At 43.4% G+C, this 24,660-nt stretch overlaps 2 protein-coding genes across 3 annotated transcripts in view; one reads left to right on the top strand and one right to left on the bottom strand.

Annotated features, from left to right (window-relative positions):
• LOC119390234 (chromosome-associated kinesin KIF4A) overlaps positions 1–5,191 on the bottom strand; it is a 33,394-nt gene extending 28,203 nt beyond the window's left edge. Inside the window, exons 1-2 of the mRNA XM_037657801.2 lie at positions 5,071–5,191; positions 2,874–3,104 (exon numbers count right to left, since the gene is read on the bottom strand). Of these exons, the coding sequence (XP_037513729.1) occupies positions 2,874–3,104; positions 5,071–5,131 (292 nt within the window). The 5' untranslated portion in view covers positions 5,132–5,191. The remainder of the gene's footprint in view (positions 1–2,873; positions 3,105–5,070) is intronic.
• Positions 5,192–5,465: 274 nt separating this feature from the next.
• The window catches only part of LOC119390236 (ankyrin repeat domain-containing protein 13D), a 46,030-nt gene continuing 26,835 nt past the window's right edge, over positions 5,466–24,660 (top strand). For both annotated transcript variants that reach the window (XR_005183259.2, XM_037657804.2), the window contains exons 1-9: positions 5,466–5,756; positions 9,717–9,852; positions 12,341–12,465; positions 13,743–13,788; positions 19,217–19,270; positions 19,780–19,869; positions 20,423–20,612; positions 22,342–22,408; positions 23,457–23,615. Coding sequence is in view for 1 of the 2 variants with exons in the window: in XM_037657804.2 (XP_037513732.1) it covers positions 5,652–5,756; positions 9,717–9,852; positions 12,341–12,465; positions 13,743–13,788; positions 19,217–19,270; positions 19,780–19,869; positions 20,423–20,612; positions 22,342–22,408; positions 23,457–23,615 (972 nt within the window). In the remaining variant the exon portion in view is untranslated. The remainder of the gene's footprint in view (positions 5,757–9,716; positions 9,853–12,340; positions 12,466–13,742; positions 13,789–19,216; positions 19,271–19,779; positions 19,870–20,422; positions 20,613–22,341; positions 22,409–23,456; positions 23,616–24,660) is intronic.

Consider the following 24,660-nt stretch of genomic DNA (forward strand, 5'->3'; position numbering starts at 1 on the left):
GCAAAAATAAAACAGTTAGCCGGCAACTACCTTGAAGAGTCGGAAAACGCATGCTGGCTTTAGGATGGAAAAGGTAGGAACATGAAAACAGAACAGCAAAAGAAGACAGGAGAGAGAATCAGGGGGAGGCGGCTAAGGGAGTAGGGGAGAGGAGGAAAAAAAAAACGAAGTTAGAAAACAGCAATTCTTCTCTTCTTTCACAAACATCCCTCTATGTTGCATGCCCTCGCAGGACCGATTTGCCAAGCATAAAACATACCTCTGTGCCACATTTGTCAAGTAGCAAGAAATTGACAGCAAACAGAAATTTTTTTTTACTAATTTTGGGATTTTGGTAGGTGCAGTCACCATTACAGGCATTACAGAAAGCCAGTGCCAGCCCTCGAATAACTTTAAATCATTACAATAATCTTACATTTTTTCCAATGCAGCAGTTAAAGGTGCACTTTGTCTGCAGCAGGATTCCCCATTTAAATATTCAGGCTACATACAATTTTACTTTCGACACCTGGGCGCCGCCATCTTGGGCTGTTAAACGAACATTTTTAAAATTTTTTTATGTTGTGACGTGAATGATTAAGGTCGTGAAAACTTTCACGCATATGTGTCTACTATACCAGCGTTTGTTTAGTTGTTAAAGATACAGAACGGCAAAGATAAAAGCCCAATGTGGCAGCACCAAAACCCATCCGTCGCCACTTTTCTTGCGTGTTTCTGACTAACACATTGTAATGAGGAAGGTGAGAGGTGAAAAATATATATACACTGTCAAGTGCAAGTGGCTGAAATATGGCGAATCCAAACATGAGTTAAGGCGCACTTTAACTGGAGTAATTTGGTTCCTGAAGAATTGAAAGCTTGGCTAGTTGGCGACAGTTCTTGAACACATTGAAAAACAGCGCGACCACGACGTGGTCTTTTTCGCATTTGATTTTAGTATTCAAGATGTAAGCTGGTTTGCCATTTTTTTACGCTAAAGTGGTCACATGGGTGTGAGGGTGATAATACCATAAAATCCTGAGCAAGCGCAGCCCCCAACGGTGAAAGATAATCCGACAAGATTTGGAGGGGGGGCCCTTGCTCGGTCACTGACCAAAATTCAAGATTGCGATGGAACAGCCTCTAAGAATGCACACCTGTGCTTCTAATGAAAAACTTTATTGAGTGCGTATGCATTCACTGTTTATATTCGCCCTTGTCAGGCTAATAAAAATAGTGAATGAAACTGTGAAAATGGCGGGAGGGGGAGCGGGAGCGCTTGCTCGATCATTGGCGTATATTTGAAATATTCCAAAAAAGGGAGGGGGGGGGCGCTTGCTCGGGATTTTATGGTAATCTTTTCTGTCATGTGCTTCAATAAATATTCAGTTGTGAGTCAGTGCTGCGGTTTGTCTCTTCTTTTTCTTTGTCTGCGTCACGGTTGCGCTGTTTTTCAACAGGTTCGAGAATAATTTTGTTCTGCCCTCATGCCTGTGCTTCGATAACTGTCCCGCTACAATACTTCTTTCACTTGCTGCTCTCCTTGCACGGCCTCTTTCAGGTATGGCTGAACACATGGAACCTTCAACTGTTTATTGGAGCAATGGTGGCTCTCACGCCTCAGAATAGGAGACAAGCTCAGACTGAGAAGCTGACAGCTGGCAATCTGAGAAAAAGAAAACTTTAACCATACCGTTGTCCGACCCTGACGTGGCGATGCCGTCATAGAAGCGCACACCCACCGAGAAGAGAACTATTGTGTTTTTTTCTCTCATCAACCCTCTGATGATTTGCATACGATCATGTTGTTCTAAAGAGCTCAAAATGTTTAAAGGTGCTGTCCTCGCACATTTGATTTCAGCAAGGCACCTGCACCTTGCAGCAACAGAATACATAATGAGCAGCATACATGCAATTTATTGGATGGTGTGCTTCTGCAATTTCCTCTTGTACTTTGATTTCAATGTACGCTTTAACTATCAAGCCTAATAGTCAGTTTCATGTGGGATTAGTTTTAAAGTTGTTTCACAAGAGTGCAAACATGACAACTACTTTTAGACTAAATTGTGCAGCCTTGCCTGCCATAACCCCGACATAACTAAGAGGCACACCTCAGTAATGAACTTTGGGCTAATTAGCCGCTCAGCTACCATGGGGGGTTCCGATGTACTATTTTGGCAAGGCAATGAAACAAGAATATCTAGGAAGTAAAACTCTTGTTGCTAAGGGTGTGCGCGGGCAACCAGATAATGGCAAAACAATGGCACGTGCCAACAGAGACACATGCAGTGGCGTACCTTGCAGCGCGGAGCAACAGACATGGTACAGCGAAAAAAAAATCATTAAAAATTTTTTAAATAAAAAAAGTGGGAAAGAGAGAACAGCCAAGTGACCACACCCACGCATGCACTCTATTCGGTGGCGCTTTTGAGCGGATGACAGTATCTTTCCAACCACCACCTGTATGGGCTATACCAGTGCTAAAAAAGTTGGTGAAAGTGCGTCAATAGAACTTGTCAAGTATGCATTCTCCAAGTGGGAAATGCACACGGCTGAACGCGTCCCGCATCACCACTTCGTGTCTGCCACTGAACGGGAGCAACACAAGCAACCAGTTCTCTTGGCAACCGAAACAGCATTTCCCTCGTTGACCACCAGATGGCGCTAGCATGAAGTGGCTTGGCAACAGCGTGACATTATCTGGTTGCCGCAAATAGTGTAGTTTCAACCCCTAAACGTTTCTTGTTTTGTGGGACAGCCTAAACAAGTTCATTAGATGCAGCACCCATTTTTCTCATGTACACAATGACCAGATGCTATGCCAATGTCAAATACGAAATGAAAACAGGAGAAGCCGTAAAACATTACATCATTCATAGCATCAAGTAACTTACCAGTGGTGACCTTGCCAATAAGGTCTGCAACACATCGTGTGTACAGCTCTTCTTGAGAGGTGCTTGCATCAAACACATAATCAAAGGTGAAACCATGTTCACCGGCCACGATGAGTTGTGAGTTTTCGGGCACCACCTCAATGGGGCTCATAAATTCATGGTCCTGTTCTGGGAATGGTGGTCGCAACCTGACAGCAACTTTGACTGGCTCCTCCAACATTCCTTCAGTTGCTGAAGAAGTAAGCAAACATTTCATTAGTTTCAGTCTGGCACCTATATCAGGCATACAGGCACTTGTAATGAAACAAGCTGCTCAATAGTATTGACAAATTATGTAAGAGGAAGCATTCCACCCACTCAGAATACCCTCTTTCGGCGTGCACACACATACACACACATGCACAGATGCTGGTTCACAGCAGCAGTAGTGGTGAAACCACAGCAGCAGTAGTGAAACCACAAAGTTTATTTTTTTGGAGTAGATGCACCTTTGATCATGAAGAGGGCATCGGGCAGGCACGTGTTCTCAAGTGTGGATATGCCAGGTATCCTATGATTACCCTTCCAGCCACCATGCTATGATGGACAGAAATTACTGAAGGTGCATGTGCCCAGAATGCCACTTCCTGGCTATGCCCATGTTTCACAGTTGAAGTTTCCTTTATAAAATTTAAATACTTTCAGTCATTAGCAAAGCACATGTTCCACTTTGTATCTATCTGCTTTACCCTACTGTTTCGGTTGTTGCACTTTAGAAAACTTCAACATGAGCATTAATTAACCAACTGGCCCAAATTACCATCCTACAGAGAAGAAATCCTGCTGCTCAAATGGCAAACAGATTACAGAGTACATGGTCTGCATCAACTTCAGTGTTCTCCAACACTTACAGAAACAACAGTGCGTCCCATACAAAACTGAACTGTTTGGTGAGTAGCTATAGTAGGATGTAACAGTAGGCTGTCTATTGTTCCATCCATAGCGGCCTCTTTACTTTCGATAAGTTCTCCCGCAAAGCGCTGCAGTTTCGTACCCGGCTTGTGGCATGCTGCCGATGAGTCAAGCCCGTTAGTGCAATGACTGGCCATTTGATGAATTATTTTTTTGTTAGCCAAGCTTCCTTGTAAGTGTATTGCTGCAGTATATTGGTAAATCCTGTCAATCGGCCATGGGCGAGGAAAAACAGCAGTTGCTCTGTTAGACACAAACATACTATGGTCTGTCACAACCTAAGAAACAAATATAGGCTCCACCCTAGAACCAATGGTAAGCCTTCCCTTCCCCCCGGTATGAGAATAGTGCCAGCTCGTTTTTGTTCGAACTGAAAGTACTTACTCTCTGCTAATGTAAATACTAGGCATATCGAAAAATGATAGTCCGTCGTTTCTGTCCAAAATATTTTATTCGGCTGAGTACTCGTCTCAGAATCTCCCACGAAATTTGCTAGAGCATCGAAATTTTCAACCCATAGCCAGCAACACCAAATGTATTTATTTATAGAAAAACCAACTTCAGCCCTATGATGCACAAAATTTCATTTCAATGCACAGCATTGAAGACACTCTGCCATGAATAAAGGACAGATGAAATATGCCAATTCTGTCAGAAAAAAAAATATAGTCAAAGCTGAATAATGGGGTGTTACTCCAGAGCAACATTGGGCACCTGTGGCACTTGCAGTGCCAATTTGATGGATTCAAGAATGCACAACAAGGAAGTGGTGCTGCCACCTCTAAATATTTGTTGGGCATGCATAAAGGATGTTTAAGATAGCCAATTATACTGACAGGAAAAGGAATTATTTATAGCTGAATAACGAATTGTTGTTCCAGAGTAGCGTTGGGCACGGCTCCTATGGATTTTGCGTTGCCACCTCGTACTCCGTGTACTGGCGCTGCAAAGACATATTTATAACTGAATAATGAGTTGTTGCTCCAGAGCATCATTGCGCACCCGTGTAAATTGCGTTGCCACGTCTCAGAAGATTCAACAACCCACTACGACCCACTACAAGGATGCGGTTCTTCGGTCTCTAAATATTTGTTTGAAGCTCGAAACGCTCGGTAGGCTTGTTCACTTTCCACAGCTGGAGCCAGCAGTATCATGTAGCTGCTGTAACAGCGATGTAACACTGCTGTAACAGCGATGTATCTTCTCAAACGGGACAAAGCTGACCCATCAAAGTTGCAAAACTTACCCTTCAATGCTTTCACGGTTTGTTTTTCTGCGCTCTGAAGAGGATGAACCGAACTGACCATTTTCAAAACAAACGCCTCGCGTTGAGTTCAATCAGTTCAACCAATCAGAGGCGAGTGGGGGAGAGTCTCGAAATAACGGGCACATCGCTAGAGTGCATTCAAAGTGCATGCAGCCTGTGACGCTAACGAATGCATGACATTTTTTTTTCTTAAATATGAGACATGAAAAACATACTAAAGCGCTCCACATTGTTTTGGAAAAGTTTGGCGCCCACATGGGGTAAATGAGGAACTCACGTGAGGACATCACAAAAGGGATGCTCATAGAATCCATCCTTATACACTCCTGGCGCTAGTTGCCCCTCCTATCGCGTGTGTCGTGCAGGGCCTTGCATTTGTCCACACGATACGGAGTGACGGAGTTCTCGTTTATTTCTTTGAACGCCATAATGGAGATTCGTCTCTGATGTGAGGATGCTGTGCCGGTGAGAGAGAACAATTCGTGGTTGCTTCGTAGCGGATGCAATGACTCATCGCCTTAATATTGTACCTAGTCACCGAAACTCTACATAACACAAGTATGTCGGACAAACTGAAAGCGGCGTTACAAGAGGAGTATCCGCTCCATTGGCTCGCTTGGCATAACGACTACGAGGCCCTAAAAGCACTCCTCGAAAAGAGCACGGTAAGTGGTTCTGGCTTTTGACTCGTCGAACAGAGGTTTAACAGAGCAATCGAGCCATGAGATATGCCACATCGCTGCGAATGGTCACGCGGAGGAGCCTTGCTGTGTGTTGACGTAGTCGCACTCGGAAATTTCGTTGGGCGTTGCAGTTTCGGAACTTCGCCTAAGTAACTAACACATAAGAAATACATTTTATAGTTATCTCGCCTCCGGCGTTAGATAGCGCGGCCGTGCGCAGAATACACGCTTCGTACGTTTACCGTTGACGTTTCTGCAGTCGAGAGCCTCGCTTACCAGTCGTGAGAAACAGCTGTCAAATTACTTTCGGAGTAACGATACTCGTTAGCTGTGGCGTATCTTATTACGTACGCGTCCTTCAGGGCAATCTACTTCGTCGCGGAGTGGCTGCGCAACTTCCTATGGAAGTTTAATGTGCCCTGTATTGGCGTTTCTTGTTTTGATAAATAGATTTTCCTGCTAACGTTGAAGATGTTATCTGTATGTCGTGCCCTCGATAGCACCTCATTTGAGCAGCTCAAAGATAAAAGATTAGGGGTTGAACTTCAAACTTTCTAGGTCTTGTTCCAGAGCTCCTTGGCCGTCAAGAATTTAAGAAACCATGCTTCTTTCCTTGGAGCATCGTCCGAAGCTAACTTCGTCTCCCCGCTAGCGAAGTCAGACACTCATTCTTCCCGACCAAAATTTTCAAGACTCGGAGATCTATAACGCGAGAGAATTTTCTGCAAGCAGCTGCTCAAAATGCGCGTTTTAGAGAGCCGCTGCAACGCTAAACGAATTGGTAAACATTGTAGCCAGTGAATCTCAGCTTTCCAAGATAAAACTCAGCGGTCAGGAAGCTACGCAGGACGCTCAGAGATTGTTATCCTCGTGACTTGTGCGATTTACCTTGTAGTAGATGAGCAGGTCTGTGATTGTCGCATTGAAATGCGTTGACCAGTTTTACTTTGAGGTAGCCATAGTTTGTGCTTTCATTATATGTGACAGGGAATATCAGACAGGGAGCCAAATATCAGTACAAGGATTGTTTAGCATGTGGTGCTGTACTGCCTAATGATATTTCATTCTGCACACTGTCATTACCTGCAAGGGTGGGATGCAAGCCCGGAGGAAGACATTAGGTCTTCCAGAGCATGGTGGAGATTTGGGAGAGGCTGTTACTTTTACTTAAAGTGTGTGTGTGAAAGGCTTTCTTGTTTTTTACAAAACTTACGCAGTGCCTTGTCTCATTGTTACCAAAGATTCATGACATCGGAAACTGTCATCTGTGATATTGCAGCAAAATATGTACTTTCTCTGACAGCCTTGATGATTCGTTAGCGCTAAGACGAAAACATAAGAGATGAAAACACAAGCGCTTCCTGACGTCTCTCATGTGTTGGTCTTTTTTAGCACCAAGACGAATATGTCTTCAAGTATTCTCCCAGCTCTCCCAGCACCAAGTTCTTATTATTCTGCCAGCCTTGTTTGCCTTTTCGCTTGTTGGCCAAAGCAGCAATAGCCTTTTATGGTGACATTTTTTAGTAGTAGTGCTGGCAAATAAAATAACGCAAAATTAGTTCTTGATTTCCAGAATGAATGTTGTTGCCAGAGTTCATGCGTTCATAAATGGCAGGGTGTACCTTTTCTTTTCACTAAATGTAGTGCTCTTGTTCGTGTAAGTGTTTAACACCAAGAAATGCACTGCTCTGCTGTATAAAATGCTGATCTGACCTATAGTTGAGCATGCCTCTCTACTTTTTTTGTGGCCTTTTAACAGGCGCGTTGTTAATAAAATCAATTCCTCGTAGAAAAAGTCTGCGTGGTTTACAACTGTATGCCACTGATGCAATCGCTACTTTTCATTCTGCTGCTTTTTCTTCCTTAAACTTAATGCCACTCCTGGCATGGCATGGACTTTCCAAAAGTTTAAATAATATCATGAATTCTTCGTATAGATTATCAAGCTGTATGCACTTAACATTTCCTAAAGGACTTCTCCCAAAAGCTACCACAAGCTTAACCTGAGACCTTTCTACTCGTGCATTAATATATTTAAATGGAGATTTTATCTCAGCACAATTTATGTTTGGAATGTTTTACTTGGTAGTGTGCGTCTTCTTTCTCTTCACATTTCATTTCTTAACTGCACACTGCAATGCTGTGTTGCTCTAATGTATAGTCTTGTTTTAGGATCTGTGTTGATGTTCGTTGCTGTATCATTCTTTGTGGATTCGTTATTGTAACCAATCTTGTTATGGCACTTGTAGGTCTCTGTCATGTAAAATAAATATGCAACTTTGGGTCTGTTTTTGTACCATAATAGGGTTCTGCACAATATTGAACGATAGCCCATGATACTGATGTATGTGAACTTGCAGAGGCTTTGACAAATTTTTTCCAAGTGAGAGAAAAGGGAAATGAAAGGTATTTGCTTGGTAACGAGCCAGTCATAGTCAAACCAAATTTCTCCACTGCTGAAGAAATCTACTTCAGAATGTCGTTAAAATTTAGCCCAAAAAATTAACACACCTCATCCTCATCTTTTTGTGTTTTCTTCATGCAAATTTATTAGTTTTTCACACCAAATTTAGTTTAGCTGAAAAAATGGCAGCTGAGAATGCAATTCTTGTCTGTCTTTGAATGCAACTTTGCAAAGCCACAGAAGTGACAGTCCCAATGGTTACACTGCCATTTTCTCCATTAGAAATTAAAGCCATTGTTGAACACATGTCCATTCATGCAGTACCTTCAGTGAAACGGAAAACTCTGAGGAACCCTCATATGCACGCCCAGTGAGCTTGACAAGTTGAAAATTTCACATCAGCAATACTTGCTGTTAAAGGGGTCATGAACCACTTTTCCAAGTAATGATCTAATGGCCTCAGTATCGGAGTGTACTGCCTCCCGAATCGATTGCCGCAAAAATTTCTCGAATCCGTCAAGAATCAGCGGAGTTACGGGGGTTTGGCGCACGCTCCCAGCGCTTTCTCTCTTTTCTCGTGCCGACGAGCGCACTGGAAGCTAGACAGGGAGGGATGGCATGGGGGAAAGAAGTTACGCCAGCGCGCGTCATGAAACGCGATCGCTCTCCCGCTGTGATTCGCTTGCGCGAGTGCGGCTACCGTGTACTGAGGAGTGCGGCGCCGGCAAGTGGCGGCACCCCGCGGCAAGAAGCGCATCTGATCCGAACGCCGCTCTCGATTTACGTCGGCTATCGGCCAATAAGCATGCTGTGTCTCTTGCGACGTACAGCGGATAGACGCCCCGCCCACCGACGAGAGTGAGAACCGGCCTCTGTTTGAAAAGAGGGTGCCTGGGGAAACGGCAACTTCGCGCTCCGCTTGTGGCCATTACGCGGCGCGCACGACTGTAATATTTGGCAGAGCAGTTCATAGCCGTGTCAGCTTTCCGCAGGATGTGTTTTTTCAATCAGCCCAAGGGGTGCTTCATGACCCCTTTAAGTTACCAAGTCAGAAAGTTCAACAGTAAGAGAAAATGACCTCATAAAGGTATCCTGATGCACTGCCCCTTCAAGTTTTTGCGAGAAGCCTACAAAAGAAGAGCGGGGAATTTTTCTGCAACTGCATAATCAGCAGCAGCTATAGCACTCTGGGAGATAAAGTTGCAGGCTTACAGTGTACACAGTTGCCCATATAACATATGAAAGGATAAATTGTAACCTTAGCCATACCCTTGCTAGTCTTAAAAAGTGTGCAGAGACACAACACGTCTGTTTTTCGCTAGCTTCCCTGGGCGTGCATTCCTAAGTGGGCACATTGCTAACGCTACTGCACCTTCTCCTCTTTATGTCGTCATTTTAGGCTCCCTCTGTAGGAAAACTGAAGGGCGGCACGGCAAGTAAACCTTTCACGGCATTGCTCCACACAATGCACTGCAGCAATCTTGTTTGCGTGAGTAATGGTCCCTGAAAGCCAAGTTTTGTTCTGTTGCTGTTTGCAGGAGAACATTGAGCAGCGCGACTGCCGTGGGCGGACAGCTCTGATGCTGGCTGTCACCCTGGGACATCTCGAAGTGTCGAAGATACTTCTCAACCATGGCGCCAACGTCAACGTGGAGAACAACGACGGCTACACAGGTTCTGCTTTTCAAATTTTGTTCCTGAAGGGCTGCTCGCTAGGCGTGGGAACTGTAGACAGACATGCACATATGAGGCAATCTGTGGTATATGATGGTGACGTGTAGTACGAGTACAACTAAATATGTAGAAGGCTCGCCAGGCAATCTTCGCCTCTCGCCCCACTAGTGTTGACATCACACGCATAGTAGCATACCGCCTGCTGCATGCAAATAGCCAGAAACAGTACGAGCAGCTTAGGGATAGACAATATTCTAAGGGTGTACGAATAGTGAAATTAGATCTCGAATCGAATTTGAATCGGATAGTGCCAAATAGTGGCCAGAAATAGTGACTATTGAATCAAATACCGAATACAAAATATTTTATTGAAAATTGAAAGAAAGAACAAAGAAATGAAATCTGCTCATGTCCTCGAGCACGTAACGCGGTCACTGACTGCCACCGCAAGACTACAAATTGTCATGCAGAAACACATGCTGTTCCACATGACCTGGCTTCAGGCTCTTATCGCCGTGATGTTATGGTGTTTCCTGCAGTTGAAAACATGCACTCATGATTGGTTGCAACATGTCAGGTGTGTGAGAAAGCCCGCCTGAAGAGTTTTGTGTATTCTGTGTGAAATGTAAGGCACAGAAATGCCAATGGAAATGCGCTGTGCAATGGAGGCAAATAAAGGAAAGGGCAGGTAATAATAGCTAAAGGCAATTAGCAAGAGGTTTACTGCAAGTACTACTAGTAAAGAAGGCAGGGGTTATTACAATACTGTAGGCCCTCAATTCTGATGTGAAGGAAGGGCACTAGAGGCATGTTGCTTCTGGCTGCTAATAAAGATTGTGGGAGAGAGCATCTTGTGTTTGCTTGTATATGTGTGTGCATGCGTGCGCATGGGGTAGCAGCTCATATACTCATGCTATGGCCTTGCAACATTTTACTTTGTGTATTTTTAATTGCAATAAAATGTTCCCTGGATGACACTTCACATAGATAATCACAATTTTCTCTCCCTCTTCCTTCCTTTTTTTGTTGAGGAACTAGTAGGGGAGCCTTTGACATTCGATTGAATATTTTGTGTGGTTAAAATTATCAAAAGGCAGAGAGCCTAGTTTCAGTGACTTTGTTTTATGTGACCATCTGCCGCATTCGTAGTGACTGCAAACAGATTAGACACATTGAGTTAACAAGTACATTGCAAACAGCAGCTTGTCACTGATTGAGTGTTGCCCCATGGCTGCGGCAAAAGGCAGGGGAGGGAAAGGGAGGGGGGAGTTGTGAGTGACAGCGAACGGGAAAATAAGAAACTCTTTGTTAGATAAATATGGGCTTGGTGAATAGATACACTTTGAAGTGGAGATAGCAGTAGCCAAGCAGGGCATTTTTTGTTTGCAGAAAGCACCCACATAATGGGAAGTGTTACATTCATGTGTGTAGTGTCACGCCGAAGACAACAGCAGTGCACCTTGGGCCTGAAGGGGGGAAGGAAAATAAATAAATAAATAATAAGGATGTTGCTTCTCTTATACTGGTAATTAGCCTTTTGTGCCCTACATATTCAAGGAGATTTCTTAATGCTTAGCTTAAGGGGACATTAAAGGCAAATATTAAATTGACATGGGTGGTTAAAATAGCATCCAGAAACCTTATAGTGCTTATTTAGTGCCGAGGAAATGCTTAGCTTAAAAGTAAATCACGTTTTAGTTGTCCGCATGCCTTTAACAGAGTTCAAATCCCCCATCTTCGGGAACGGCATTCTCACAATTCTCACATCTTCGGGAACGGTATTCAAGAATAGCATTCACAATGCCTCACTGCCCAACAGCCGGTGCAGGAGAGCAAGGGGCTTTAGCAGAGCACAGCTCAGCAAAAACGGAACTGGTGTCATTCTCAAGGGTTACGTCTAGTTCTGTTTTGCATGAATCATACTGAAATGCAAAATCCATCTTGCAGTGCAGTGAAATGTTCTTTTTTGTCATGGGGGGTAGTTTGAGTATTTGGGATTAGTTTTACTAAGGGCCTAGTACATCATTGGGTTTGTGTGTCCCAGTGGTGGCCCAAATCGAGTCTTACATTTAACTTCATTTAACGATTGCAAAAGTGTTGTGTATGATATTGAAGTTTTTCACGCTCTCGAGCATTTACCATTCACTCTGACATAAAATGTTATTTGCCTTTAGTGTCCCTTTAAACTTTTTTCTTTGTGGTTGTGCACATTGTTAAGATAAGCTACAGGTATGGATACTTATACGTGGATATGGTGGTGACCCGCGTGGTGCTTTTCAGACGCCCACTGCTTTATTATTTCTATGAATTGATAAGAGGTTTATCGGCAGTGGGATCTGACAAGGAAGCTACAATTTGTGATAAGGAGGTGGCATGGCACAGTATCACGAGACACCGGTAGCCAGCAGCATGTGCTTAGTGTTGTTGATGTTGCTTGAAGGATGCGTGTCTTGTTCTTTACAACTTATCTGTCAATTTTCGTTAACAGTGGTGCACGAAGCAGTGAGCACGGGCGACCCTGAGCTTCTGGCGGAAGTTTTGACCCAGCGAGACCTCCAACGCTACAGCACATCTGTCGGGGGTATCCCTGATCTCTTGAAACGCATCCGGGACGTGAGTGTTGGCTGCATGCAGGCCTTTCGCTAATCACTGTTCACACCTGGCCCTCTAAGGATTCTGGGAACGCTGTCCTTTCTAGTTCTGGCATGTTCTGAAACCACAAAATTGAATTTTTACTCGACCGCCAGTCATATATTTGAACACTAGTGGGCAAATCTTTGGATATTGTGCATATTCTCAAAAATAGGGCAGTGTCAACAGACACGGGAAAGGAAGAAACAGAAAAGTAACTATACAGTAATGTCTAACCAGTAGCATAAATATTTAAATTTCGTGGTCTGTCCTTGTATTTAAATATAAATTATGATTAAATCTGGATGTGACAGTGTCACTGGCATTCTGCTGCCTAAAAAAAAATTGGCTGCATGTCTGCATGCTACGCTGAAAGACGATAGTCTTCTGCCGTCCGTTTCTGTGCTGTTTCAGCGCAGCCTAAGAAACACTACGGTCTTCAGAATTACATATCTATGTATTTTCTAGTAAAGGAACACACCTCCTAATGCTTACGTATTGATGTTGTGCCACAGATATGCGTAATGTTTGCTTTTTGATCGACAATGTTCATGAGTATGAACGCAGCTAGCAGTTCAAGATGGCTGGGCGTTTAGCAAGTGCTTAAACTTTTGGCTGGGTGGCTGAATCGTGTGACAGACAGACAGGAGGACTAAAATTTCTGCCTTTAAGTACCCCAAGAAAGATTATCGTCTTTGAAAAAAAAAAAGCTAAAATATTCCTCTAGATTTAACGTTCTAGTTTGTTTCATCTTGCTTATAGCCATCACGTGTATGATGATTTTTCTGTTTTACCTTACTTCACCAAGACAAAAGTTTAAGTATTGATTGAGGCTCGAAGTGATGAAAAATAATAAATAAGCTGGGAATGTTACTCGGGGCCCCGGGTCACTCCCTGTTCCCTAATTATTAATTATACTTTACAAGTGTTTTATTTATTTTTTTCCGGCAAATTACAGCCACAAAAATGGGGTTTTTTATGTGAACCCCGAAAACCACTTCTGAAACCCCAGTTTACCTTCCATAAAATGCTTCACATAGTAACTCTTTTTTTTTTCCGTGTTGGACATGTTGGGTTATTACACCTTTAAAGGTTCTAAGGAGAAAAAGAAGAAACATTTCTGTAGTTGTTATTGTTTCTCATGACAGTGATGATTAGCCTAGCTTAGGTGAGATTATGTTGGTTGCAGAGCAACTTCTAGGCTGTTGTGCTAAGCCTAGGCTGACCCTTCCCCCTTCTCGTTTTTTCTTCTTCTTCAGACCCCGGACTTCTATGTGGAGATGAAGTGGGAGTTTACAAGCTGGGGTAAGTCGGACAAAGCATACTGTGTGCAGAGTTTCCTGTAGTAAAAATTAGAGCTGTGCGAATAGCAAGATTGTGGGTGCGAAGCGAATTCGAATAATGAAGATTGAGGGCGAATCAAATCAAATAATTTTCTAATATTTCTCAAGTATTTTTCTAATACTTCCTAGTGAAATTACAGAAAAGAGCTGCAGAGAATCCCTAAGTATGTTCTTACGAGACGGGAAAAATTACAAGACACAAACATGGTCAAAGAACAGATTTATTCTTAAGGGGGGATGCGGCTTTTGTATAGCAAAAAAATATTTAAATCGATTTTCGGAAATCACATTTTCAGTTTCTGTAGTCTTTTTTTCTGATTCCAAAATATCGTCACTGAAAACTACGTAGAAGTGCGGTAAAAAATTTGTTGTGCTTGCCGAGATGGCGAAAATTACTGCGGAAATCGCAACAAGAAAGGAAAAAGAAAATTTTAAAAAATTGTTCTGCAATGGCGCAACCGGGTGCCACCATCTTGGGCTCGTCAGAAAGAGCATTTCTTCGTCTTTATATTTCCTGCTTCAGCTAGGTCCTCCATGCGGAAAAAGGCGTACAGAAAGCGAATGTTTGAAGTTCGTTTCGAGGCCTTTGATCGGCTGCATTCGCCATGTTGCTCCAGCTTGCCTCGCCATTGGTCCGATCCTTGCTCTGGGATAGCGTCGTCTGCTGCTTGCACGTCGCGAGGTCACGGCTGTCTCAAAACGCGCTACTTTTCAACGATCACTTAGAATATAATTACGCTTTAGTTTGGCAGCTGCGAGCGGAAGCTGAAGCATCAGATTACGATAGTGCGCCCCGCTCGTCGCGAACATCGCAGATGTGCATCTCGGACAAACTGTTCTGCTTATCAGGATTTTGCACTTACTGACACAGACCATTGCGGGACGACTCTTCGTACTCACAATCGAGCATGACGTACTTTGAAACATCGGGCACCGTGGCCACGCACATCGTGACCGAGCTTACTGCTCGGAGTCGTGGCTAGGCCTAACTCTGCTCACGGCGCCAATGTACGATACGAATCCGAACTTTGCGTGCAAGAACATCGCGCTGCGGACATGCGAAAGTGAAGAAGCCGCATTGTGTTTCGTCGCAAGCAATGAATTGCATCGTCCACTGGTTCCTCGGAACCGTAGATGGGCATTTTACGCATCGGCAGCGGACCCCCCAGCAAGTTCGTCCGCTCAGAGCATCGATAAAAGCAGCTAGCAGTTTCGCACGTCGGCGCCCCGAAACGCAAGACCAAGCACGCTGCACGCCCATTTATCGTCTTTATATTTATTTTCCGTTATTATAAACCGTTACATTTATTTTCCGGAAGTTCGAATACTTCGAATATAGTAAAATTTCGGTGTGAATCAAATCGAATAGCAAACACTATTCGAAAAATATTCGAAAGTTTGAATATTCACACACCCCTAGTAAAAATGGAACCTCAGAATGAAAATTGTGGCTTCCCATTTGGCAAATTGTATAGTATAAGCATCTTCAGATTGCCCCGGTTTTGGGGGCTTTCCCATTCGCATTAGGTACTTTTGAACCAACAATCAAAGATTGTTAACCCCAGTCACACTGACAAATTTAGTGTCATCTTGAGCGAGTGCACTTAGGCCCCCAGAATGTCACTTTGGTGGTGCGCTGCTACACGAGAAAGGGAAGTGTACTTTGGAAATTATGGTAATGGTGATGGGTACCTAAGTACACAACAGATATTTGTTATTTCAGGCGATGTTTTTTAAGTAATAATGTGTTACAGCTATAAAGCTCTTAAAATAAACTTCATGTACGAGTGCAACGACTGCGGCCATTGCACGGCACGTGCGCGTGGCTGTAAACTGCCCGAGAGCAATAGCAGAATAGTTTTTTTGTTGTATAGTATGTTTTAATGGCATAAGAATATTCCTAATAATGAAAACGATAGTTTAAAAAATGCTATGAACTCTGCTTCGGGTAATGCCTTATTTATTCCCGAGCCACTGCTACCGAGGCTAGACACTCTGTTGCAGTGAAGTGAGTTCGGTGAACGCACTCACCGGCAAGTGCATTTTGCAGTGAGTGTCACTAAGTGTTCCCATGTGACAGCGTGCGAATGACACTGGCGGTGAAGTGCACTTTCTCAAAGTGCATTTAAGTTGCCCCGTGTAACAGGGGTATTACTGTAGTTTGCCGCTATTACTACAGGCTAGTGTTTCTGCAGTGGCGGTTGCGAAATTTTTTACGCACACTGACAACAGCGGATTCCTCAGCCATGCAAACATATCTTTAAGCTAAAAAACATTGCATTATAAGCTAATAGATTACCTTGCTTGTAATGCTGCTAAAGCCTGATTTCAGTGACACTAGCAGCATGCTCAGAATGTGAAACTGTTCTGCCCATCATCCGGGTTTTACTTGTACAGTCCCATGAAAGACCTGTGAAGAAGACTGTTCGTGAAAGCACACTTAGAAATGTGAAGTTTTGAATGATGACTCAGAGACAACACATTGCATCAGTCGCTGTTGCAGCGTATCTGTCAGTGCTTATACAAAAATTAATTTTCTTATGTTGCATGCTGACCTAGAAGTATAAAAAAATTTTATGGCTTTAATTATTGTGACAGCCACGAGCTGGGCAGTCGGCAAAGTGCTGCATGTATATCTTTCATGCCTTGCACTCGTTATGTTAATATGTAAGAGAACTTATCTACTTCGTAGGAAGACCTTGGCGTGCTGGCTTGAAGCATAGCATCCACGCACCAACGGCGCAAAGACTGTGAGCGACACTTGTTCAATAGCAGAGGGTTCTGTAGGCCATTTTCAGTTTTAGTCAGTGGCCACAGCCACCTGTGAAATTCTCGGCTGCTTATGCAAATACATTTGCATTCTGGTGTGTAGAGGTTACCATGATATCGTGCACATAAGTACCGTATTTGCTTGTGGATAAGCCACACAAAAAACTGCAGAAAATTTGGAGCTAACATCTGAGTGCACATTATACAGTAAAACCTCGGTGATACGAATCTCTCGATGTTACCAAAAATATTCGTATCATCCGAAATTCGTATCACCGGAAAGCAATTGAAAATTAGTATGCGACAAAAGAAAGTTGACATACGTTTTGATTTAGTGTTTTGCAGGGCCGCAGCGGCGTCATGAACAGCTCTGAATGATTGCCACTAAAATTTTTAGATGTCAACGATCATACTTGTACTCGTAAATATACGGTGCAAGTGCGCGTGTAATTGTTGAACCAGATGTGTTGCGCCCCGTGACTGCTAGTAGCCCCTTCCTAATCTTAGTACGCTTTTTCACATGACACTAGAGTGCTGCGGCGAAAGTGACTTAAGAAGCGCTTCGCACGCGATAGCTCGAGGTCAAGCTCCTTCGCCAAGACCATCTGCTTTGTCTCTTGAGGTCTTCGTCCACGTTTCGTGGGACTTCATAACGGACCCTCAGCCCAAGTTTCAGTCTTGTTTCATAGAACGTCTGATTGCGGGGACATGGCTTGCATCGACGTGGCAGGCACGTGTTAACACAGTGCAAAAACGCTGCTGCCTCGAGCACATGAGCACGCGTCAACGCGTTGAAAAAAAAAGGCGACGTCAACGTCATCTGTATTCTAAAAGCGAAGCCGCATAAAGGCCTCCAAGATTCGCGCGCACTATCTCGGAGGCAACAACGCACCGTTGATGGTCGCGCAGCGCGCATGCCTGCGCCCGCGCGTGACTGCAGCGTCTTCCGCGACAGCACGGGCAGCACCTGTTTGTACCTGTGCGCTAGCGTACGTTCGTATCAAACGTCGCGGGGAGCAAATCGGTTCGCAACAACCGTACTCCAATACACTGCAGGCTAATGGGCCTTGGCCGGGACCACAGAATAATTCGTATTACCCCGAAATTCGTACGAGCCGTGATCGTATCACCGAGGTCTTACTGTACACGAATTTTAGTGTGCAAGGTGGCTTTACTGCAATACACAGGAATCTTTGTTTAATTTTTTCGCAGGTTGTAGTTGAGAGGGTGTGGGTATTATACAGGGGAAGGGGGGTGGGTTGCACGCGGGAAAATATGGTATCAACTCTGAACAAAAGTGTGCCATTCTCCATGCAAATTTCTTTTTTTTTTCTGGCCTGGGCATAATCCTGTGCCAACAAGGCATCGTGTAGGTTCACACTGAACACTTCATTTGAATGATGCTGACTCTTGTGGTTGTGAAAAATGTGTTGTGCATGTCAGCCTTTTGGTAGAAAAGCCTTGTAAGCCACATTGCACAGGGAATGTCAAACACGAACCAGATGAATGAACATAGTGTAATTTAAAAATCACTTGACGGTTTTATTTTTGTGCTTTGTGACTGAAATGATGTCCAGCCAACTGGGCCCAACCACCCTCCAGTCTCTTTTAATGGCATCATAGGATTATAACACTATAGATTGCCACTGTGTATTCATCTAAATGCTGTTTCATAAAATGTAATTCAGAATAATTCAAAGCATTGTATTGCTTTACTGCAAAGAATGATAAAAAATTATCGGTGGCTTGAGAATTAGACTGTCACGAAAATTATTTCGATAATTGCTAGGGATGGGCGAATATTCGGGCGTTTCAAATATTTGAACGAATATTAAAGTATTCAAATTCGCTTCGATACGAATTTAGATTATTCGAAATTTCGAAGTATTCGAAATGAACGAATATATGTATGACCGCACATAACCCTCTGTAAAGGTGGTTTAACTGCAGCGTTGAGTTGCTGTACCGTGAAAGCACTCATCCAGGGGAAATCTGCACTGCCGCGAAGCCACACTTTCAAGGTTAAATGAACATATTTTTTTGAGTTTAAAAGCATGTTATATGGGCTTATATGCGCTAAGTATAATAATTTTTAAATTGTAACGTATTGTACCACTTATAACTTGCACCCTACTGCTATTCAAATCTTGATACTATTCAAGGCTGCTTCCACTTCATTTCAAACCAAAAAAGTGACATTCACTCATACCTAGTTCCAATTCTTAAAAACATTGTGCAAGGGTCATGACAAGAACGCCCATTTTTCATAATAATATGCGCAATATACTATTTGAACTATTTGATTCGAAATTATTCAACCAAATCACTATTCGCTTCAGATTCGCTTCGAACCTCAAATTTACTATTCGCCCATCCCTAATAATTGCTTATCTGCACTGTGGCATTTATGGCTGGTCCTAGCATTACCCCTGGAAAGTGAGAACAAAATTATGGACCAATGAGATAAGATTTTGTATGCTGTTTACATGAGAGGTGCAAGAGTTTGTTCAACATGCTATTTCTTCTTTGCAGAGGTCTGGTAGGCACTGCTTATTTTGTTACGAGTGCACCATGCCTACTGTGTACATCTTTCTTATTGTATGTGCTTTTGTTTCTTCCAGTACCTCTTCTGTCCAGGATGTGTCCAAGCGACACCTACAAGGTCTACAAGAGTGGTGAGTCCATGCCCACTTTATTTGTTTGCATTTGAGACACTTGGTGCGCAGGCCATATAAAAATCTTAAAGCTTGAAAAGATAACAACCATTTTCCATGCAATTGTGTGACAGCTCAGCATCTGATTATCCTCGTAAACTGTTGCACGTGAAAGACGTAGACAGGGAACACAAAAAAGACACACGGAGCGCACCGTGTGTGTCTGATTATCAAAGAGATCAACTTACCAATTAACCGATTTCACCATGAAAGGTGGAGCAGCCTCATGTAATTGATTTGCACTTGCATTGATTTGCACTTGCACTTGCATGTCTAACCTGTATGCCCACCTGCTATGGTCTCGGAAAGAGACTGGCAGTATTGAAAATAAATAAATAAATAAATAAATAAATAAATTTCCTTGAGCTTCATGGCTTCATTTCTTTCAGCATCCGTGCTCGCAAGGGTTTATTAGGACTGGCATCGTACAGTGTACTGTACTAACACAATGATGTTTTTTACTGTTCTAGGAGCTAATGTACGGATAGACACCACTCTGCTTGGATTTGACCAGTCCAACTGGCAGCGTGGCCGTAGGAGCTACATATTCAAGGGACAAGGTCAGTCTCCGAGCTCCACGACATTCCTGAGAGGTCCCATCTGTACAACAAAACCTCAATGAAGACCTGAATCTTATTGATGGAGTGTTCCAAAGGCACCACTTGGCTTTGAGGGATGCCACAGCTGGAAGGGGGATTCAGATTGATTTTAGCCAATTGGATTTTCTAATGCGCGTGTTAATTATTATGTGCATGTTTGTAGAGTTTTGCTCTGATCGTAATGCGGTTGCCATACGTTACAGCTGAACTTGCTATCTTCATCTCAATACACTCTGTAAAAACTTGTCATATGATACCTAATGAAATCTTGTCCAGGTAAAAGGGAGATTAAAAAATAAATAAAAGGTATTTTTGTGCAAATCGAGATTTAATTGGCACATGACTCCTTTCACTCTCAAACAAAATTAGGAGTGCAAAAAAAAAAAGAAAGCGTGTTGTACGTGTTCTCTACTCTTGAGCTCTCCATCGATGGATGCATTTCCTGTGTGCAGTCTTAACATAAAGCGCACCTTTCCTTTTTTTCTTTTTTTTTCCCTCCTTCCCGGATGTGCAGAGGATCTTGCACTGATGATGGAGGTGGACCATGACAGCTGCCAGGTTCACGTAGAACAGATGCAGGTGTTGCCGCCCGAGTACGTCGACCTCACGGGGAGCTTGCGGCCCTCACAGGAAGCCATCTCAGCACGCCTCACCTCTCCCATTGTGGCCACGTACATAGACACCGACAAGATCAGCTTTGAACGGTAAAAAGGACAGCACTGCTCCTTGTTGGTAGACTCGTGGCTGCTCTTACTTGATTTTCTAAATAGGTTTCTTTTACCGCAGGATTTCTTTTTGTGGCCAGGACATTCCCATGCTTGCTAGTCTCTGATAATCTTTTGTTTGCCTCACCATAGCTTCAATAGGCCACAAATATCTGGAGATGCAGGGAATCTGTTTATCTAATGGTGAATTCTAGTGGCAGAGTCGGAGCATCCGATGGACTCTGCGAGCGAGCACTCGACTCTGGCGTAGAGCAACACCTCCAAACCCACAATTGGAACACAATCTGCACCGCCGGAGCAAGCATGGGAGCAAGAAGGAAGCGGAGGCGCTTGAGTTGCCCAGAATACCTTGCGTGTAGTTATTCCATTCTGCTAATTCCTCTGTCGAATTCCCGCTCGTATGCCGCAGTTTCAGTGTCGCTGTCACTATCCGATGAATCGCTCGTGCAGAAAGTGAAGTTTTCTGACTAGGGGGGAGGGGAGGGGAGTCGCTATCGATCACCGGAAGCAATGCCACACGATTTGCCCAGACGCCCATGTCGTCCGCCATTACTGTCAAAACCTGCACCCCAAGCAGGTAAACATGTTAAAAGAAGTACATCATGCCGAGCTCTGGTTGACTCCACTGATTTTGGCAGAGCAACTTTTCCTGCTCCATGGAGTGACTCCCGCTCCGAATCCACTCCGACTCTTCCATTGGAATGCTTGACTCCCACCCTCACTCTGTCATTGGAACACACTTGCTCCAAAAGGAGCAGAAAACCTTGCTTCGACTCCGCCATTGGAATTCAACATAACTAAAACAGTAAAGGCAGCATGGTAAACATGTGTTTGTTGTCTTGCATCAGTTGGCCTGCTAACCTTTGTCATATTGAAGACCTCTGTGTGACAAGGGATTCTCTCATACGTCTTTAATTACCTTTTTCTGTATTATTTATACACCCCACATTTGTATACTTCCTGTGGTGGCAAAACTTGCAGTGAGCAACAACAACAAAAACAAAATGTGTGATTTCAAGAAAGGATATAGTGGTAGCATGGATATGATTGGTTTTGTTAACCTCAGTCGTGGCCAAGAGCTTTTTCTTTTAGTCTTCACTCTTCTAGCGACTTGTTTATCAGTAGACCGTGTGGTGAGACCGTGTATCAGTCTAACACATGTTCGCTATTAAGAATAGTGCTAAGGGAAGGAAAATGGCTGAGTATGGCAGTGGTGCTTATGGAATAATGAGCCAGTAAACAAGTGTATGATAGGGAACAGATTTTCTACGGTGTTTTTCATATGTGCTGAATAGAGTAATCTTTATAAGCATGGATCTAGATCTTGTGTACAAATTCATAGCAAGCAATCTAAGCCATCACTGAGATCCTTCACTGAAGAGTTTGGCACTTCAGCATCATGAAAATAGTGCAATAGTTTAACACTTCTGACATTCTGAAGAAATTATTTTTTTGTCTCACATGAGCATCACACTGAGTGTGGAAGTTTTTTAGATATATTTCCTCCCTCCGTCTTTCTTTTGATGACTGTGTTAAGCTTGACCACAAAATGTCATTGCTACGGAAAAACGAGAACTCTAAGTATGTGTGCATGCTTGTCTAGACACAAATGCACGTGTTTGTCAAATTTCAAACACTTTGAGCTATTTGCTTGGCATGTTGGGCTTTACATTGTCAGCAAATTTTCGTTTGCTTTACTTGCACGCAGGAACAAGTCTGGAATCCTCGGCTGGAAGAGTGACAAGAGCGAAACGATCAATGGCCACAACTGCAAAGTGAGCACACTAATCCTGAGAATGAATTGCTACAGGGGCAATTTAGTACTACGTATGTAGTCAGCTATCTGCTGTAGCCGGAATACAACTGCGGCTACCCACAGTTGCTTGCACAAAATGTGCAAACAACTGTGCAAAATATTGTGGGTTTGATTCACAAACATAGTAGCAGTGTTACAAAAGGGCTGGAATGTAAAAAAACACTTATGTGCAGTGCTTTTGGGTGCAGGTTAAATAAACCCAGGTGGTCAAAACAAATCTTGAGCCCTCTGCTGCAGTGCAGCTCATAACATTCTGTAGTTTGGTGCAAAAAGAAAACTTGATGTGTTTTAGAAGTGTTGCAGAAAAGACACAGGCAATCGCAATAGAACTGCCAGCTCTGCGATATTATGAGAACAGAGGTATTAATGCATGTTGCAGGACCGTAATTAGACACAAAGAAAGTGGCAGGGGTATCACATACCTAGTCACTGTTTTATTGACATTACTGGTTACCTTGTGAATGTGTGGCACAGTTTCTGGCCTTTTAATTTGCAAACCATCTTGTGATTCGATTCATGCCTTGCTTCGAAGGCTCTGTCATGCTTTTACAATGACCATGTGAAGCAGCATACAATGAAGCACAAGGAAAGTATAGGGAAAGTAATTGTGTTTTATCAGTCTAAAAATAATAACGAAATAATGGGAGATAAAAGTGGATGAAAAGACAACTTGCTGTCAGTTGGAGAAAGGGTTGGAACCTTCTGTGTTAGTACTCTTTGAAAAATCTTCTCAGGCAATGTTTTAAGCAGCCCTCCTCATTGTTAAAAAAAAGCTAAGGTCAGCTTTGCTTTGTTGGCATTCCGTGATATCAATGAAATAGGTGCACACGCTGCCACTCGCACATTGTTTCACTTATTTTGCGGACATCCGTCTTCGGAAGATGGCGACTAATTAAAATTGAGACCGTCTGTTTCCGTTCTTCCGGTTTACATGTATGCTAAGGTTGTTTTGGACGGCTTAGTTGCAGAAGTGGGAAATTTCATGCCTAGACTTGTCACCCGTGCAGGTATTCAGTGCGACAAATGTGGAACTCGTGACCAAGACAAGAGTGGAGCACCTTTCGGAAGCAGACAAGGCTCGTCACAAGGCTGCACGGTCACCGTTGCAGTCTTTCTTGGGCACAGTCGAGGTCGAAGAGGGTGCCGCTCTGGAAACGCCAAACGGGGTCAGTGTTCTTTTCTCTTTGCGTTTCAGCACATTCTTCGCTCACCAACCTTCTAAAAGGGCATTCCTATATGTCACTTGTTCTCGCCCATACCTACATCTTTAGTCAGCGCTGGCATTTGTTTGTTTTTTTTTTCCCTATCACCAGCCAATCATGGTGACGGTTAACCCGTTCGCGACCAAAAAAAAGAAAAACGTGCCAAAATTACCGAAAAAATTTTTTCGCTCAGTTTGTGGAGCTTTTTTTTTTTTTTTTTAATAAAACGGTACTATTCTTTCAATTCAATGGGGTTCCTTAATTTCACTAATCGCGTAGAAAAAGGTAACTTGAAGGTGGCTTCACTGCAAGGCAGTACAATGAAAAATCGCAATAAAATGAAAGCCGAGACATAAGTGTCTCAACATGGACAAGTGTGGCCATCTAGCATCAAGAAACACAAGTATGATGAGCATAGTCATCATCAGTCATTTTGTTAGAAAATCTCATGATGACTACCTATACTCGTCAACGGTGGCAAAAGGGTTAAGGGGGGACGCGGCTTTGGCATAGCGAAATTTGGCCAAAAAATCGATTTTTTGAAAATCTCATTTTCACATTCTGTGACCCCTTTTCTATCTAATTTCGAAGTTTCATTCCTGAAAACGGCGTAACAATGACGTAAAAATTTTTTATCGAAGCTAGGGTGGCGATGAATTTCACGGAAATTGCGAAAAAAACGGCGTTTTTCAAGCCGCGATATCTCCGCATCCACGTAACCTAGCGCCGCCATCTTTGTCTCTATGGATAGCGCGATTCTTCCATTTCAAATGTGCCGACTCGGCCGCCTGTACCAGGCAAGAGCAAGCCCACGGCAAGCCAAAGTTTAAAGGTATCACGACAGTTTCTGATTGGCGACGCGCGTCACGTGACGTTACGGCGGTGCCACATTGGTCGCCCGTGCGGTCGCTTGTAGCAATCGGCGCAAAGGTCGTCTGCTCTATGTGCTGACAGCGCTGACGGGCCGCTTACTGTGTGTGTTTTCAACTTGTCGCGGCGTGGTTTCGAG

Source organism: Rhipicephalus sanguineus, chromosome 4 (genome assembly GCF_013339695.2).
Source record: "Rhipicephalus sanguineus isolate Rsan-2018 chromosome 4, BIME_Rsan_1.4, whole genome shotgun sequence".
Taxonomy (NCBI): domain Eukaryota; kingdom Metazoa; phylum Arthropoda; class Arachnida; order Ixodida; family Ixodidae; genus Rhipicephalus; species Rhipicephalus sanguineus.